Raw genomic sequence first — 15,621 nt, 5'->3', positions numbered from 1 at the left:
CACAAAAGTCTGCAGATATACTGTCTGATTATGAGAAATCTTCAGCTAAGAATTCTCTGCTCATGTTAACATTAAAAAAAAAAAAGGGATAAACCAGATTGAGCTGGGGACACTACATATGATAAATTGAAAAGTATTGCTCATTGCATTCTCACACTAAGAAGTTTTTAGGGATGGGAATACCAGAAGTATTCCTAATTCTAATCATATTAAAAGTAATAAGCAGACTTTTAACCATAATTATGAGAGCATATTGGTTTGCAGTTCCTATCCACAAAGGATGAAATTAATAATTTCATCCTTTGTGGATAAGACCAGTATTCAGTAGTAGTAGTAAGAAATGTGTAACTAAATTACCACAATTGCCTAAGAATAATCTGTAATATCCCTTACTGGTTTTAATATTTCCTTACCTCCAGAAGTTTTCAAGTTGACTCGTGCTCTTGAAGCGACAATAATATAGGTAACTATACATTAAAATGGTGGTAGACTTGTTGATAGAAAAGATGCAGATGATGTTATCATTTAGACCACTGGTGAAGGACCAGTTTATTTTCCAATCTGTTGTGGACCACATTTTGAGTAGCCCTGCTGATGATACATAGGGTAGTTAATAGCATCCCATTTTGGTGGAGAATAAAGAAGACCTGTTGGTAATTGTAATCCAATATGAAATTCTTTAAGCAGTGCAGAATGGCACTCTTACCAAGAAAGACTTGAGTTCCCAGAACTAGGATCTGCAAGGAGCCCCAATTTAAATAGGTAGACTAAACTAAATGCTGGTTGCTTTGTACTTTTGCTCTGAAGTTATTATCAGATTTTGGTAATGTATTAGGAATGACAAATTAAAAAGAGATAAGTATGTTACTTTTTTAAGTTTAAGATCATTATTAATTAATTATTCTTTTATATTTCTTATTTAGATTGGAGAAAACAACAGGCAGAACAGCTAGTATGGATTCTTTACATGAGTTAGAACAAATTTTAAGTTCTTATAAGGTGAGTTTAACCCCTAAAGAAAACACTTGCATGGCATCTGTGAGATTTTTTTTTTTTTTTTTCATAAAATGTATGCATCGAACCAAATTATAGACTGCTATACTGCCACTTTAGCTTGGGGGTCCCACTGTATTTATTCCTAATTGTTATCTATGGTCTTGGAAGATCCTATAGTGTGCAGTTTTGACACATTTCTTTGCAAGTCCTAATTTTACTTAGAGACAGAAGTACCCCAAGGATCATAGATTTTTTTTATTTTATGCTGGTGCAGTCATAACTTTCATTTAAATGCATAGAATAGAGAGTAATATATGACTTTCTCTGTTGTCAGGGCATTTGATCAGCAAACTCAGAATCATATGGGGAGGGGGGGGGACTCACATCATCAAATCTATATGCCACAGACAGCCTTATCAATATTTAGATTCACACTAAATACAAATGATTTCCATGTAATGGATGGACACTTGTTTCAGTTATCAAGGTAGATGACCCCAAAATATTTGAACAGTTATATCACTTATCTGTTATCGCAGATGGAATTTTTAAAAAGATAAAAACATGTTCTTAACTGATTACAGTGCAAGCCTTCTAACCCTGCATGGTCAGTTAAAGTGGAGAATTAAAAAAAAGAAAGTTGTGTCCAGTGTGTGTTTGCCCATGAATTCATTTCATATTTAGATCCTTCAATTTGTCTGAAATCGGTTAATAAACTATTTTGTTCATTCCTTCAATTTTATCAAACTTTTGATCATGTCTAAAGAGATGATATATCATCTCTTTAGACATGCTAGAATCTCAGGATCATTTTTAAGTTCTTCACAGAAAGTAGTACAAATTTATGAAAACTTTACTTTGAATAGTAATCCTGGGTATAACCTCCATGCACAAGTACATGGGGGGTGACCACTAGGGCTTGCAAACCGGTTTTATAAAACCGGTTAAATCGGTTTTCATATTGAGTTGTTAAAACCGAAACCGTGCTTCTAAAACCGGATTCGTATAGTTTTTTGTTACACACATTTTCTTTTGTTTGTTCGTTTGTCTGGATCGTTCAACTGCTTTATGTTTTAAACATGTTTTTTATTTTATTTTAAGGTACGAATCTCATGGGCAAGTGACCCAAATCTAGGAGCGGTACCTTTTATCTTTCCACCTGTATCATGGCTGTTGTTGTTGTATGGTTTTTTGGAGCATTAGCAACTAAGGCCATATTGCTCCGGGAATATGCGGTGGTCATTCCCTGACCTTTCTGCATCCTCCTTATTTGGTGGTGACGGGCTCGAACCCCGATCTAATCAAGAAGCGTGTGCTATGCACTGCTGCTCCTTCCCACCTGGCTACGGAGGTGCCTGTATCATGGCACGATGCAGGTGTACTCATTTACGACTGAGTAGAGTGTGTTTAGTGTCAAACGGCACCAGGGGTTCCCCCCATCACCGCATGCTATACATTGTGGGTGTGAAACAGAACACTGTCAATGCCAGAGGTTTAAAAGTATATGGATTTTGTATTTGTGTAGTGTCGTGTACCGTTGTTCATCTGGTCATTTAGCCGCTGGGCCCCTAATGGGACCCAACGTTGCCCCACTCCGCCCCGTGGAGGCAGACCAGGTACACCACTATTATAGTTATTTACTCTGGCAGGTCCTGCCACCTAATTTCCTGAGATTTTGGTGGCTAGGACCTTAAAAAAAAAAAAACTTAGATAGGGGTCAGCCAAAACAAAGGGAGTACTAGTTGGGCGATTTGATGTTAAGTTTTTGGGTGTAGGGCTCAAGCAATTTGGAGTTGATTCGGACGCTAGTTGTAAGTTAGAGAAGGGGAGGGAGACTGAAGACTGGCGGGAAAAGATAAGAGATACGGGGTACATAGGGAAGATGACCCCAAGTCAGTGGAGCAAGCCCATGGTCTCACCAGAGTGAAAAAGAGGGGTGGCGAGGGGGGAGGACACCAGGGATGAACTCCCCCTCCCGCTGGGGAGTGGAGGAAAAGAACCACGCAAGGGAGGCCTAATGGCAGCTGGTGGGTTCTGTCACTCCTGGGATGAGGTTCACAGACTGATGAGGTTCACAGAGGGAAAGAACTTTTTGGTTATCAATCCTTTGTTGGTGGTATCCCATGTCTCTTGCCAGGTCCTGTACATAATTTCAGAGATTCTCTTCCTTTCCTGTTTGGGGTTGTTATCAAGGTTAAGAGTGACGCCTGCTGTTTCGATGGGAATACTCTTCTTCAATCGTTGATACAATCCTCTAGGTGTAGGGGAATACATCCAGCTAGCACCTGTAGAGCTGGGGTGCTTACTGTAGGGCACGCCCTTGTTACGGCAAGGAGCATAGAATGCTGTATGGAATCTAGTTTACGGCGATATCGGTCGAGGGAGACCCTAGTACACCATACTGAGGCTCCATAGCAAGCTATTGGGACAAATATGGCATTATAGATGAGGGCCAGAGCCCAGCGCTTTAGGCCCCAGTCTGCACGGCTTATACGGATGATCATGGCCGAGTATTTTTTTTTTTTCTGACATATATTTCAAGTGAGGATGGAAATTTAGCTTCATATCTAAGACGATTCCTAAATACTTGATTTCTGGGTATAATCTTATGGAGGTGTTGTCAATTTTGATAACCGGTGGTCTTCGTAGTTGGAGCATTCCCTTGAGCAATATAGATTTGGTTTTCTCTCTTGAGATCTTTAGTCAGTGAATGGCTGTCCAATCCTGGAGCTTAGTTAGTGCGCAATTTGCTCGCTTCTCTATATCAGCTCTTGTGTCATCCCAAGGAACTCGTCCAGGACGGACCAAAAGAAAGGCCCCAGGACCGAGCCCTGGGGACAGCCTCGAGAGACCTGGTTAGTGACAGATTTGTACTTGGTACTAACATGGACAGTGCGGTGTCTCAGGTACTCCTTGACACAGCTATAAAGGTTGAGTGGTGCTTTGGCTTGTCGGAGTCGTCTGAGAATACTTGGCCACCACAGCCGATCAAACGCACCAGCAAAGTCAACTGTGATGGCTAGCGCATACTTGCTTTGAGTACTTGAAGCAGTAGATATTAATTTAAGAAGAGCATCTTCAGTGCTGCAACCAGCTTTGAAACTGTACTGAAGTGGAGAAATGAGGTTTTCTTTAGAGTAGCATTTTGACAACCTGATGAGTAGAAGCCTTTCTAGAAGTTTGCTGAGGACTGGCAATTGGCCTGTAAGATTTTGGCTCTTCAGGTGGTTTGTCTGGGTTCTTCAAGATGAGTTTAAGGCATGCCTCCTTCCAGATAGCAGGAAAGTGGCCTTCCATTAGGCATCTGTTGAAAGTGGCGAGCATGGTGTTAGGGAAGTAGGTTGCAAATTTCTTAATAACATCCACCTCGAGGAGGTCATTACCAGGAGTTTTATTTTCTTTAGTTTTGTCCAGTGCAGCTTTTAGATCGTCATTTGTAAAAGGTTCTTCAATATTTTCTGTTGTGTAAGAATCGTTAGCGGTAACAATCTGTAGTTGCTCTTCAGTTAGCTGTGTATCATCTGTTGGAAAGAGGGCATTTAGCATGTTGTGGACAGAGTCCTCCCACGTGAAGGTGAAAGAACCATCAGGCTTTACAGACTGAGTAGAATGTAGAGTATGTTTAGTGTCAAACGGCACTAGGGGTTCCCCCTATCTCCGCGTGCTATACATTGTGGGTGTGAAACAGAACACTGTCAATGCCAGAGGTTTAAAAGTATATGGATTTTGTATTTGTGTAGTGTTGTGTACCGTTGTTCATCTGGTCATTTAGCTGCTGGGCCCCTAATGGGACCCAACGTTGCCCCACTCCGCCCCGTGGAGGCAGACCAGGTACACCACTATTATAGTTATTTACTCTGGCAGGTCCTGCCACCTAATTTCCTGAGATTTCAGTGGCAAGGACCTAAAAAAAAAAAAAAAAAAAACGCTATAGATAGGGGTCAGCGAAAACAAAGGGAGTACTAGTTGGGCGATTTGATGTTAAGTTTTTGGGTGTAGGGCTCAAACAATTTGGAGTTGATTCAGACACTAGTTGTAAGTTAGAGAAGGGGGGAAAAGACAGAGATACAGGGTCCATGTGAGTCAGAGCGATAGCGTAAAAGAAAATGCTCAACATTTCTCCGTTCCATCTATCTTGTTCGCCAGGCAAGTAATGGAACACGCCTTATTGATGGTTACCCACTAGAACAGATTCGCTGAATATTGCATCAAATTTCAATCTTAGAAAGTTTTTTGCGTCTTTATTCCTATTAAATTTGCAATCAAATGTTCTCCAAAAAGCAGCTTCACCAAATTTAGCTTTTATTTAATTTTGAAAATACAATAGATTTAATTGGGGGAAAAAATTGCGAGTAAATAAATTAAAAATTTCTTTCGTGAAAATTTTGAAACTTGCCTCGTTTAGACTCTTCATTCAGTGCTTGCGGGAGTGACGCATAGTATTGTGCCTTTGTTATCTTCAATATTTTTATTTTAAATTGTCGGTGATATAAATTCCTACTAATTAATATTTATTACTCTTAATATGTCTAAGATGAAATCAAATGTATGGAATTATTTCGCTCGAAAAAGCAAAGATGAAGCACAGTGTTCGAAATGTCAGAAAATAACGAAGTCGTCTACATCATCTTTGATGTTGCATTTAAAGAAAATGCATCAGATTGACATTAAACCTCCCGTAAAAATGGTAAGAACATTAGAAAATGTTTATCGTTAAAAAATCTATGGAAGAAGAGATTTCAAAATTAGCTGCTTTAGATGGATTTTCTTTTAATTCAATTGCCAAGAGTGAGTTTATACAATAAAGCCTTCACCTTCAGAGAAATAAATACGTTAAATTACCACCAGCCTCAGTGAATGGAATTAAAAATATGGTTCTAAATTATTATAAAACTAAGAAAGAAGAATTCATTCAGCATTTCAAAAATGCATTGGTTTTGGGTGCACGGTATTCATTGACTCTAGACGAATATACGTCTATACAAAATAAAAGGTATATGAATATAAATGTGCATTCAAAAAACAATCATTGGTCGTTAGGTCTTATTGAGATTAATGGTTCACTTGGTAGCAGAAGAACTGAGCAAACTGTGAATGGACACTTGGAATTTCGTTTGAACTTGGATGAGGATATTGTTGCCTGCACCACCGATGGAGCAGCAATGATGATTAAGTTTGGCAAGCAAATTACGCCTAATCATCAACGATGTATAGCCCATTGTATACATCTGTCAGTTATAGATGTACTTTATGAAAAAGTAATCAATTATGGTGCCACAGTCTCTGAGTCTCCCAAAGAAAATGAAAATAATGCAGAAAGTAGTGGTGATGAAGAAGTTGAAGAAAGACAGCAAGGCATGCTTTATCAAACCGACTTTACCGATGAGCTCATTGATTTCTTCAATCCAATGGCCAATGTTGCACAAACTATTAACAAAGTCAGAAAAATTTGCAAGCTTTTTCGAAAATCGCCTACCAAAAATGATATATTACAAAATTTTGTTAAAGAAATTTAATGGGAAAGAATATAGATTAGATGGGATAGCACATTCTATATGGTTGAGAGATTTTTGAAATTGAAAAATTGCATTCCAAATGCTCTATGTGCAGTACTGTCAACTGAAGCTGTGTCTGACGATGACTGGAAAACACTTGAATTGCTATGTGAAACTTTGCAACCAGTTGAAATGATTCTGAAGCCTATAACCTCAGAAGATACAGACTTACTTAAAGCTGAGTCTTCAATAGAATTTCTGCTTGCTAAGCTTGATACAGCAGAAAACCCATTTGCTTTAAAGTTTCACCAAAGCCTTTTGCAGCGTTACAATGCAAGACGAAATTGCCAAACTGTGGCTTTGCTGAGCTATCTACGCAACCCCAAAAAGTTTAGGAAAGAAGATTCAGGTTCAAGAACTTTTGATTTTCCAAGTAAGCAAGTTTTGAAAAAACATGCTGAAGAGATTTATCAGAGATTATTTGCAAAACATTCCGAAGGGGTCTTAGCGCTGAATGAAGAAACTGAAAATAAACGAACTGTTCTTTTAGAAGAAAACAAAGACTCTTCTAGTTCGATGTTGGAGATACACTCATGCGAGAGTATGATAGTGTAATAAAGAGATTAACTGAAGAGCCTTCAAAATATCCGAGTGAATTGGAAATCAGCAAAGAATTTAAAATTTTGGAGGCAACTAGCAGTACAAGTGAAAAGCTGGAGAAAGTTTATAGAGCACTGCTGACCATTAAACCAACAAGTGTCCAATCTGAGAGAGTGTTTTCGATCACTGGTCTCTTTAACACAAAAATAAGGTCAAGTCTATCAGGAAAAATGCTTAATATACTGTGTTTTTTAAAGGATCATTTTCAGAAAACTGCTGAGAAATAAATAGTAAAGTAATTTCCCCAAGCTGTATTTTTTTGTTTACTATACGAGAAGATAGTTTTTATTTAAAGGATTTGAATACAATTTGTAATTTTGTATAATCTCAACTGGTTAATTTTTTTTACTATAAGAGGTGATAGATTTTTAAAAGATTTGATTACGATTTGTACAATCTACTCAAGATAAAATAAATACCTGTGTTATAAGCTTTTAATTATTTTCCCTAAGTCTGAGAAACTCGGTTTTATGCAAGCCCTAGTGACCACCCAGGTGTGAACCAACGTAAGCAGGGGTCGAGGTGTGCCGCCCACACCACATGAAGGAACGCCGCCCCTCTATGTTACCAGGCAGTACTAGGTGGTAGATGACTCTCATCAACCGGTGAAATACCACCACTTTGCTTATTGGAGGCTTGAAGTGGTGGAACCCATGTTTAGTCTCTAGAGCCAAGTTCCGGTTATCTCTTCCATCATGCAGTATGATTGATGACCTTTGAGGTTATGATGAACATCGTGGGGAGATGCAATATTCCTTACATTTCGAGGGTGCAGCTCTAAAACGGTGTTCGCAGGCTGGCCACTAGTTAGTACACCGGACCGAACCTATTGGTAACTCTCTAGGAGGCTTCCGGATCAGCTAGTGTATAATCTTGCTACCTCTACTCTGCCAGATAGTGACTGGAGGTAGTCCGAGTAGTGTGTATGCGGGGAGCATTGTCGAGGCCACATTATGTCAAGGATCTGGGTATATTCTTACCACGTGTACGCCCTATCCAAAAATTTCATTACTTCATACAGCATGTCCCACCCACTTTTTCTTACTATTGAATACACCATGAATTGTCAAACTAATAGAACAAGCTTATCTGCGAAAAGATCTAAACCTCCCAAGCACTTCCTAATTCATTTCACAAATATACGTGGTCTCAGTTCTAATCTCAACGATATCCATTTCCACTTGTAGTCTGCCAAAGCCCATGTACTTTTTCTGACAGAATCTCAGTTATCGGTTGATTCAACTACTGCTCATCTCAGATGCCCAAATTATTCGCTGTATGATTCCTTTCGCCTCAAAGGTGGTACTTGTGCATATGTCCATTCTGATATTCCTTGTCAGAGACGGCAATTTGGAATCTCCTCTCTTTGATCTTCTCTGGCTTAAAATCTCTCTACCTCATTGTGTCAAATTCATCTGTTGTCTCTACCGTTCTCCCAAATCCACTAATCACTTGGAGCTCTTTGACTTTCTCCAGTCCAACTTTCCTTGGTGATTTTAATGTTCACAACTCCAGCTGGCTTCCGTTTTCTAGTCACACCGACCCAGCAGGTCGAGATGCTGAGGCTTTTGCAATTACTAATGACCTTGCACAGATTGTTCATTTACCTACAAGAATATCGGACAAACCTAATCATACAGCCAATACGCTTGATCTTTTTCTCACAAACAACCCTTCTAAGAACATGGTCGAAGTGAGAGGTCCTTTAGGCATTTCAGATCACAACTTGGTGATTGTCTCTTCTCCAATGGAACCTTTATCTCATGGCTATTCCCAACCTTGTGTTGTTTGGCATTACAAGAATGCAAAATGGGATGACCTGCGAGACTTCTTTTCCTTGGTCAGATTACTGTTTCAAAAACTTCTGATGTCAACGTTTGCTCAGATCATGTCAGCATAATTATTCTTGCAGGAATGGAATCCTTTATCCCACACTCCACTTTAAAATCTCGTCCTGAAAAAAACCTTGGTTTTTCAATAAATGTGCTAAGGCTGTTCAAGAGAAGAATGTTGCATATCGTAATTGGCTTGTTTCTAATTCTTCAGTTTCATTTTCTGCCTGCAACAATTGAAAAGCAGTTATTAAGAGTAGAAAACTTGCTTCTTGCCCTAATGGTAGCCAAGCATTCTGGTCTCTTGCCAAAGCTATTGGCTGCAACTTTTGCCCATCTCTGTCCAAACCAGATGGTTCTGTTGTCACTTCAGCCAAAGATAAAGCTGACCTGCTAGCATCCCATTTTTCTTCCAGCTCATGTATTGATGATCTTGGTAAAACACCTCCCACCATTCCCAACACGCTCCATTCAATGCCTCCTGTGGTCTTCCATCAGAAGGATCTTGATCCTGATGGTATTTCTCCATTTATTCTCAAAACGTGTGCTCCTGAACTTACTCCTATTCTTTGCCGCCTTTTTTCACTTTCTTATTCCAAAGGTGTTTTTCCTTCTGCTTGGAAATTTGCTCATATCCAGCCAGTTCCTAAAAAGGGTGACAAATCCCTCCCATCCAATTATTGTCCCGTTGCAATTACTTCTACTCTTTCTAAAGTAATGGAGAAATCAATTAACCGCCAACTCTTAAACTAACTAGAAACCTTCCGTCTGATCAACGATCGCCATATGGTGATATTCTTTACCCATTTATGGACTAATTCAATGGAAAGGTTCCGTGAAACACAAGTAGTTGCTCTTGACATCTCAAAGGCTTTTGATCGTGTTTGGCATAAAGGTCTTCTAAACAAGCTTCCATCTTATGGTTTGCCAACTGTTTTTAGTAATTGGTTATCCAGTTTTCTCTCTGATCGCTCACTGAAGGTGATGGTAGATGGCTCTCTGTCTTCTAACTTCTCCACTAACGCCGGTGTCCCCCAAATTTCAGTTCTTTCCCCCACTATTTTCTTCTTGTATATTAATGACCTTCTTCCATTGACTGGAAATCCTATCCATAGTTTTGCCGATGATAGCACATTGCATTCCACTTTACATTTTGAGAAAACTTGTCCTGCTCAATCAGCTTCAACTTCTCGAAATTCCTTAAATGCCGATCTTCAGGTAATTCTCCAGTGGGGCAAAGACAACTTAGTTGATTTCAACCCTTCTAAAACTCAGTCTTGTCTTATATCTTGCAAAAAGGATTCTTCTGCTCCTATGCTTATCTTTGGTGACACTCCGATTTCTAGGCAAAATGATATATCTCTTTTGGGGATTACCCTGACTTATAATCTCTCTCTTGGCACAAGCACATTATAAATATTGCTTCCTCTGCATCTAAAAAACTTGGTTTTCTCTTTCGCTCTCGGCATTACTTTTCTTCCAAACAGCTGCTCACTCTGTATAAATCGCAAATCCGCTCTGCCATGGAATATTGTTCCCACTTCTGGAATGGTGCACCCAAAACCTCCCTCAGGCTTCTTGATTCCATTCAGAAGAGGGCAGTTAGGTTAATTAATGATTCATCTCTAACAGAGTCTCTCCACTCGCTTTCTCATAGACGTACTGTTTCTGCTGCATGCCTCTTCTACAGATACTTCCATGGGCACTGTTCTTCTGAATTGGCTTCTATAATTCCCGCTCTCTCTCTTTCAAAACAGTCCAAATACGTGCCGCCACCAGCCATTTACTGTCCAACTTCAAACCCACAGGACCAACTTTTCATCTTCCTCATTTATTCATTCAACTGCCATTTTCTGGAACAACCTTCCTTCATACGTATTTCCTGAAAATTACAATCTACAGAAGTTCAAGTCCAATGTCAACAAATATCTTCTTTCGTCTTCTCAACCGCCAACCCAAGCACGGTACTAAGTACTATAGGTTCTAATACCTCTCGTGTTTGGGTTTCACATAAAAAAAAAAAAAGAGTCCACCAATGGCAGTAAACTGGTAAAGATAAGAAATTTGTGAGTTTCCAGTTGCAGGCTCTGCTTTTTTTTTTTTTGCCACATATAAGGCTTTCTCACTAATATTTCATTAGTGCCTGCAAGTACCAGACAGTATGTTTTAAAGATGGTTGTACAAATAATATACTATTTGGATGTGATGAGGACACATGCATAAAAATCCAGAAGCTATTTCTTAAATTTAAAAGCAGATATAATGTAAAAAAGCTATGGGTCTAATCAAGGTTGCATGTGTTATATCCATACTAAGGCATAACACTTTCAGTAGCGCTAGCGGTGGCTTCTTTTAAATAAACCACATCAGTAATATTATTTGCATGTAGCTGATCTTTGTGGTGCAGCCTTTTTTTTTTATGATACTGCAACGTCCATAGTATGGTGTACAGGTTTAAAACTGAGGTGAAGGAAAAATTAGTTCTGTAAATTTTGCAGGTAGACAAATAGCATGTTAGAAAACTAAATATAAATGGAAGAGATGATTGACACAGCTGCTCTCTTTCAGATAGTGTCAGGACAGCAATACAAAATGTGACCCATTTTGACAATTCTTAAGGTAAAATATGGAATGGTTTTCCCCCCCATTTCTTATTTCCAGTCAGGGCAAATTTGACAACATATTACTGGGCCATGCATGATCATGTGAGATGCCTTTAAATTATGATATATTTGTTTTATGTCTTTTAGAAGTAAGTTTGTTAATAAATATAAAGAGTGATTCTCTTGTCTAACTTCTGACCAATCTCACTGACTATTGGTGTACTTGAGTGACCCCTTTCTATATTAGAATTACCCCAAAGTTACTTTTTTGAACCTGCTCCAGGTTGTGGAATTTCTCAGTTACTACCGTAAATATCTGACTTATATATTGTCTCAGTCCTTCAGGCTATACATTTTTAGGAAAGAAATCATGCAGTCAAAAGAAGATTTTGTAAGTATTGCTGTTCCTGTATAACTATACAAAGAATTTAGCTGGTTGTTGATTCTCCAAATGCCTATCTAGCTCAGCTTAAAATTTATTTAAACTATCAACTACCCGCTGGCTAAAGGCAAATTTCCACACCTCGCAGGTGCCTAGTATCCAGGCACTGCAATTTGCAAAACTTAAACCATGTCTCTCCGTGGATGAACTTTCCAGATTTCTATGTAAAAAAAGAAATTCATTGACTAAATGCAGTATTGTTATATGAGACTTTAAGAGAGAGTGATAAATGTATTTACTTTTCACTTTATCACAGAAAAATCAAACATGCCTGAAATATAATGCACTGCATATATTGTCTGTCACTGAGAGAGATCTGAATTAAGCAAGCATACATTGGGTGATGGGGATGCTTTTTACAGAGGGTTAAGTTAATTGTATTACCTTAATACAATAAAATATTTTTTCTGTAATGTTTGCCTTGCAATAACATAGTGAAGAACCTGACAAACCTCCCTTTGTAGCTCTACATTTTCTTGGCTAGCAGGAAAAAAATACAAATTTTACTTGACAATATTATGTATCCTTGCAGCAGGCAGCCCGACAGGCATTTTCTACTGTTCCTGGTGATTGTGCTTCCTGGTAACTAAGAGACCAGTCGAACTACCCACAGGCTTTGCAAGTTGTGCATCATCTTGCTCAGAAGGCATAAATTCAAATTGAGGAAGGACGGATGTCGGATAGATGTGCGGAAATTTGCCTTTGGTTGGTGGAACCGACTTCCATCACTTGTTGTTGAAGTTGATAGCCTAAACAAATTTAAAGCTCAACTGGACAGGTATTTTGAACGAACGGAGGGGTGTGTGTCTTTTTTTTTTTTTTTTTTGGCTGATGCTGAATAAGCTTGCTTTCTTGCATCATATGCCTCTACTAATGCTAATCACAGAGTATTTAAAGTGGATTTGTGGGAAACCACCTAACAAATACACTATGTATCCTATATTACTTTCTTTTTTTTCATAGTTAAGTGGAACACGAGACAGAAATACTTAAATGATGTGTAAATTTTTCTGATGACTAATTATTTTTTTACAGATGAGTGGCTTTCCATTGACTCTACCATACACAGATGTGAATGCTGTAACTGAAGTAGTATTTGCAACTGGAATTCATCTTACAGAAAACAGGAATACTGAATTTGCTCTTGCAGTTCATATTCATCCATATCCCTGTACTGTTTTAGCTGTTTGGGTATATGTTGCTTCTCTACAGCACTAGATATAATTAAATTGTTATTTTTTACCAAAAACCAACTTGTTTTATTTCTATGTTGGAACAGGCAGTGACATCATGGACACACATAAATTGAAATTATTAATGTTCCCCTTAACTTATATTTATTGTGAGATTCTATTGTCGGTCAGAGAAAAGGGGAACATTTTATGTAATAATGATAGGTAATATACACTCACATTGATATGGGTAAAACTAATGCTTGCACACATCAAGAATTCTTGTTCGTTGCCAATGTTTTGAAGGTGTGGAAACAAGTATAAATAACTTCAGCGGTTCAGTAGTTAAGGTAATAAACTAACTGTAGAAGAATACTCAATCTTTGTTGTGTTGTCAATAAAATGGGTGAATTTTCAGCCTGCCTTCCTACATGGAATGGTACAAGCAAGTGTGAATGTCTTATTATGAGGGGGGGACAAGATTTTTAAATAAACTAGATGACAATTATTTTTACTAGGGGGTAAGAATATTCTTGATATCATAGAACTTAAAGTACAGGAGCCTTTGCAGGTTAAAGGTAAAGTAATAATCCAGAAAAATAGTGTGTTGAAGCCTGTAATAGTACTGAAGGGAGAAGGAGTTTAGAAATCAGATCAGACCCATATGAAATTACAGCATAAAGGCAACTAAGACTCCTGGAGTTGATAACTACAGACCAGTTAGCCTGACTTTAGGGAAAATCTTAGGGGCAATGATTGAGAGTGCAATCCTGGGACATTTAGATAGAAAATCATGTTTAACTAACCTGGTAATATATGTTTGGATTTTAGCAAGGCATTTGACTCAGTCCCTCATGAGAGGTTACTGGGATTATTGAAAAGATTCTCATAAGGTATGAGGAAAGACTTCAACTAGATTGTAGCAAGTTGTCATTGAACAGTTTGATGAAATTCTAAGGTTAGCTGGATAGTTACCTACATCAGGAACATGCTTAATTTGTATTTTCTTATCTAGTACACTATATGGCTAATACTAAATTGATGCCATGAAAGGTGTACTGTCTCTTTATCAATATTTTTGTGACATAGGTTGTAATACAGCTATTCACATACTCCTTTGGCCACACACAGATTGCACCACAATGAACAATTGCTCTGACTTGTATCTTTTAAGGCCACTGAGAAATAGCCTTCAGCCCTTGTCAATATTCAACTTAATTCCATGTTATCACTTTATCTGCAGAGATAAATAAGGCAAGTTTTGTTTCAAATGTCCTTGTTAGTCCTTCACACCACTAATGAAAATGGTGGTTTGGACATATATTGTGTATGTAGACAGGTTTGTGAATTAAAAGCTCTTTTTATGCAGATACAGAACCGATTGATAATAATCCAAAAAAAAAAAAAAGCGTTGAAACTTGTAGGTTTCAATATACTGCAAATAATTGATCAGAATGACCCTGTAACAGCTATTGGACAGAGTTTAAAAGGTGCTTCCATATCAGAAATGACTGTGGTCAAGGTTTACAAAGAATTGGGTAAAACCACCTCCTGCCAACAAAACATGGTGAGTGAAGGGTGCAGCAGGGCACTATGTGAGAGTTGAAAATAAGTACAAATACCTGGTGCCCACCATCCTGCCATGTTGCGTTTTTTTCCAGACAACACACAGTGAAGATCTTTGCCTGACCTCAGTGCAATTAAATACCTGTGGTGTGTTTTGGATTGCCTTATTGGTAGCATGGCTGTAGACTTCTTGAGACATCTATCAGAGTCAATGGCCCAACATAGAATTAGATAGGTGGTCATACAGTGTATATTAATTCTGAATCAAGCACAATGTTGAGTCAGTTTGGTATGTCACTGGGAAAGCAAAAATGAGGGTAGGAGTTTGTTATAGGCCTAATGACTCTGATGAGTTCAGTGAACAATTATACAGAGAAATAGAATGGGCCAGTAAATCAATGTCTTATAACGGGCGATTTTTAACTTCCCAGATATTGAGCGGAACTTGTGGGTTGGTCACTCGCACACTAACAAGGCTATTGTGGATTTACCTTAATCTTTAACTACCATCAGGGGTTTTTGCAAGGGTGACTACAGTGGGACCAGCAGCATTCTTGGCAGCTACTAGCATTTTTGTTCCAACTAAGAAATACTGTTCTAGGCTTAGGCCCAGATGGATGTCAGCTGAACTAAAGAGACTCATGGCAGAACAGAAAAATGCATGGGATGCATATAAATTATCAAGCAACAAAGGATGCAAATAAAAACATCAAAGACTTCTTTACTTATATAAACTCTAAAAGAAGGAGATGAATCAGATTGGTCCACCAATAGATGATCATGCTCAGATAGCTACCAAACTAAATGAGTATTTTGCATCTACATTCACAAGTGAGGAGAAAGCCAGATGTTTAT

The 15,621-nt window shown here is 38.3% G+C and overlaps 1 protein-coding gene across 1 annotated transcript in view; it reads left to right on the top strand.

Moving 5' to 3' along the window:
• Cc2d2a (Coiled-coil and C2 domain containing 2A) overlaps window positions 1-13,246 on the top strand; it is a 422,612-nt gene extending 409,366 nt beyond the window's left edge. Inside the window, exons 35-36 of the mRNA XM_090380928.1 lie at window positions 924-999; window positions 13,064-13,246. Of these exons, the coding sequence (XP_090237054.1) occupies window positions 924-999; window positions 13,064-13,246 (259 nt within the window). The remainder of the gene's footprint in view (window positions 1-923; window positions 1,000-13,063) is intronic.
• The last annotated feature ends 2,375 nt before the right edge of the window (window positions 13,247-15,621 follow it).

The sequence above is a fragment of the Mastigoproctus giganteus genome, chromosome 9, assembly GCF_048544385.1.
Source record: "Mastigoproctus giganteus isolate SK-2022 chromosome 9, ASM4854438v1, whole genome shotgun sequence".
NCBI classification, from domain to species: domain Eukaryota; kingdom Metazoa; phylum Arthropoda; class Arachnida; order Uropygi; family Thelyphonidae; genus Mastigoproctus; species Mastigoproctus giganteus.
Note: the sequence above shows the minus strand (reverse complement) of the source record. Positions and strands in the feature narration are given on the sequence as shown.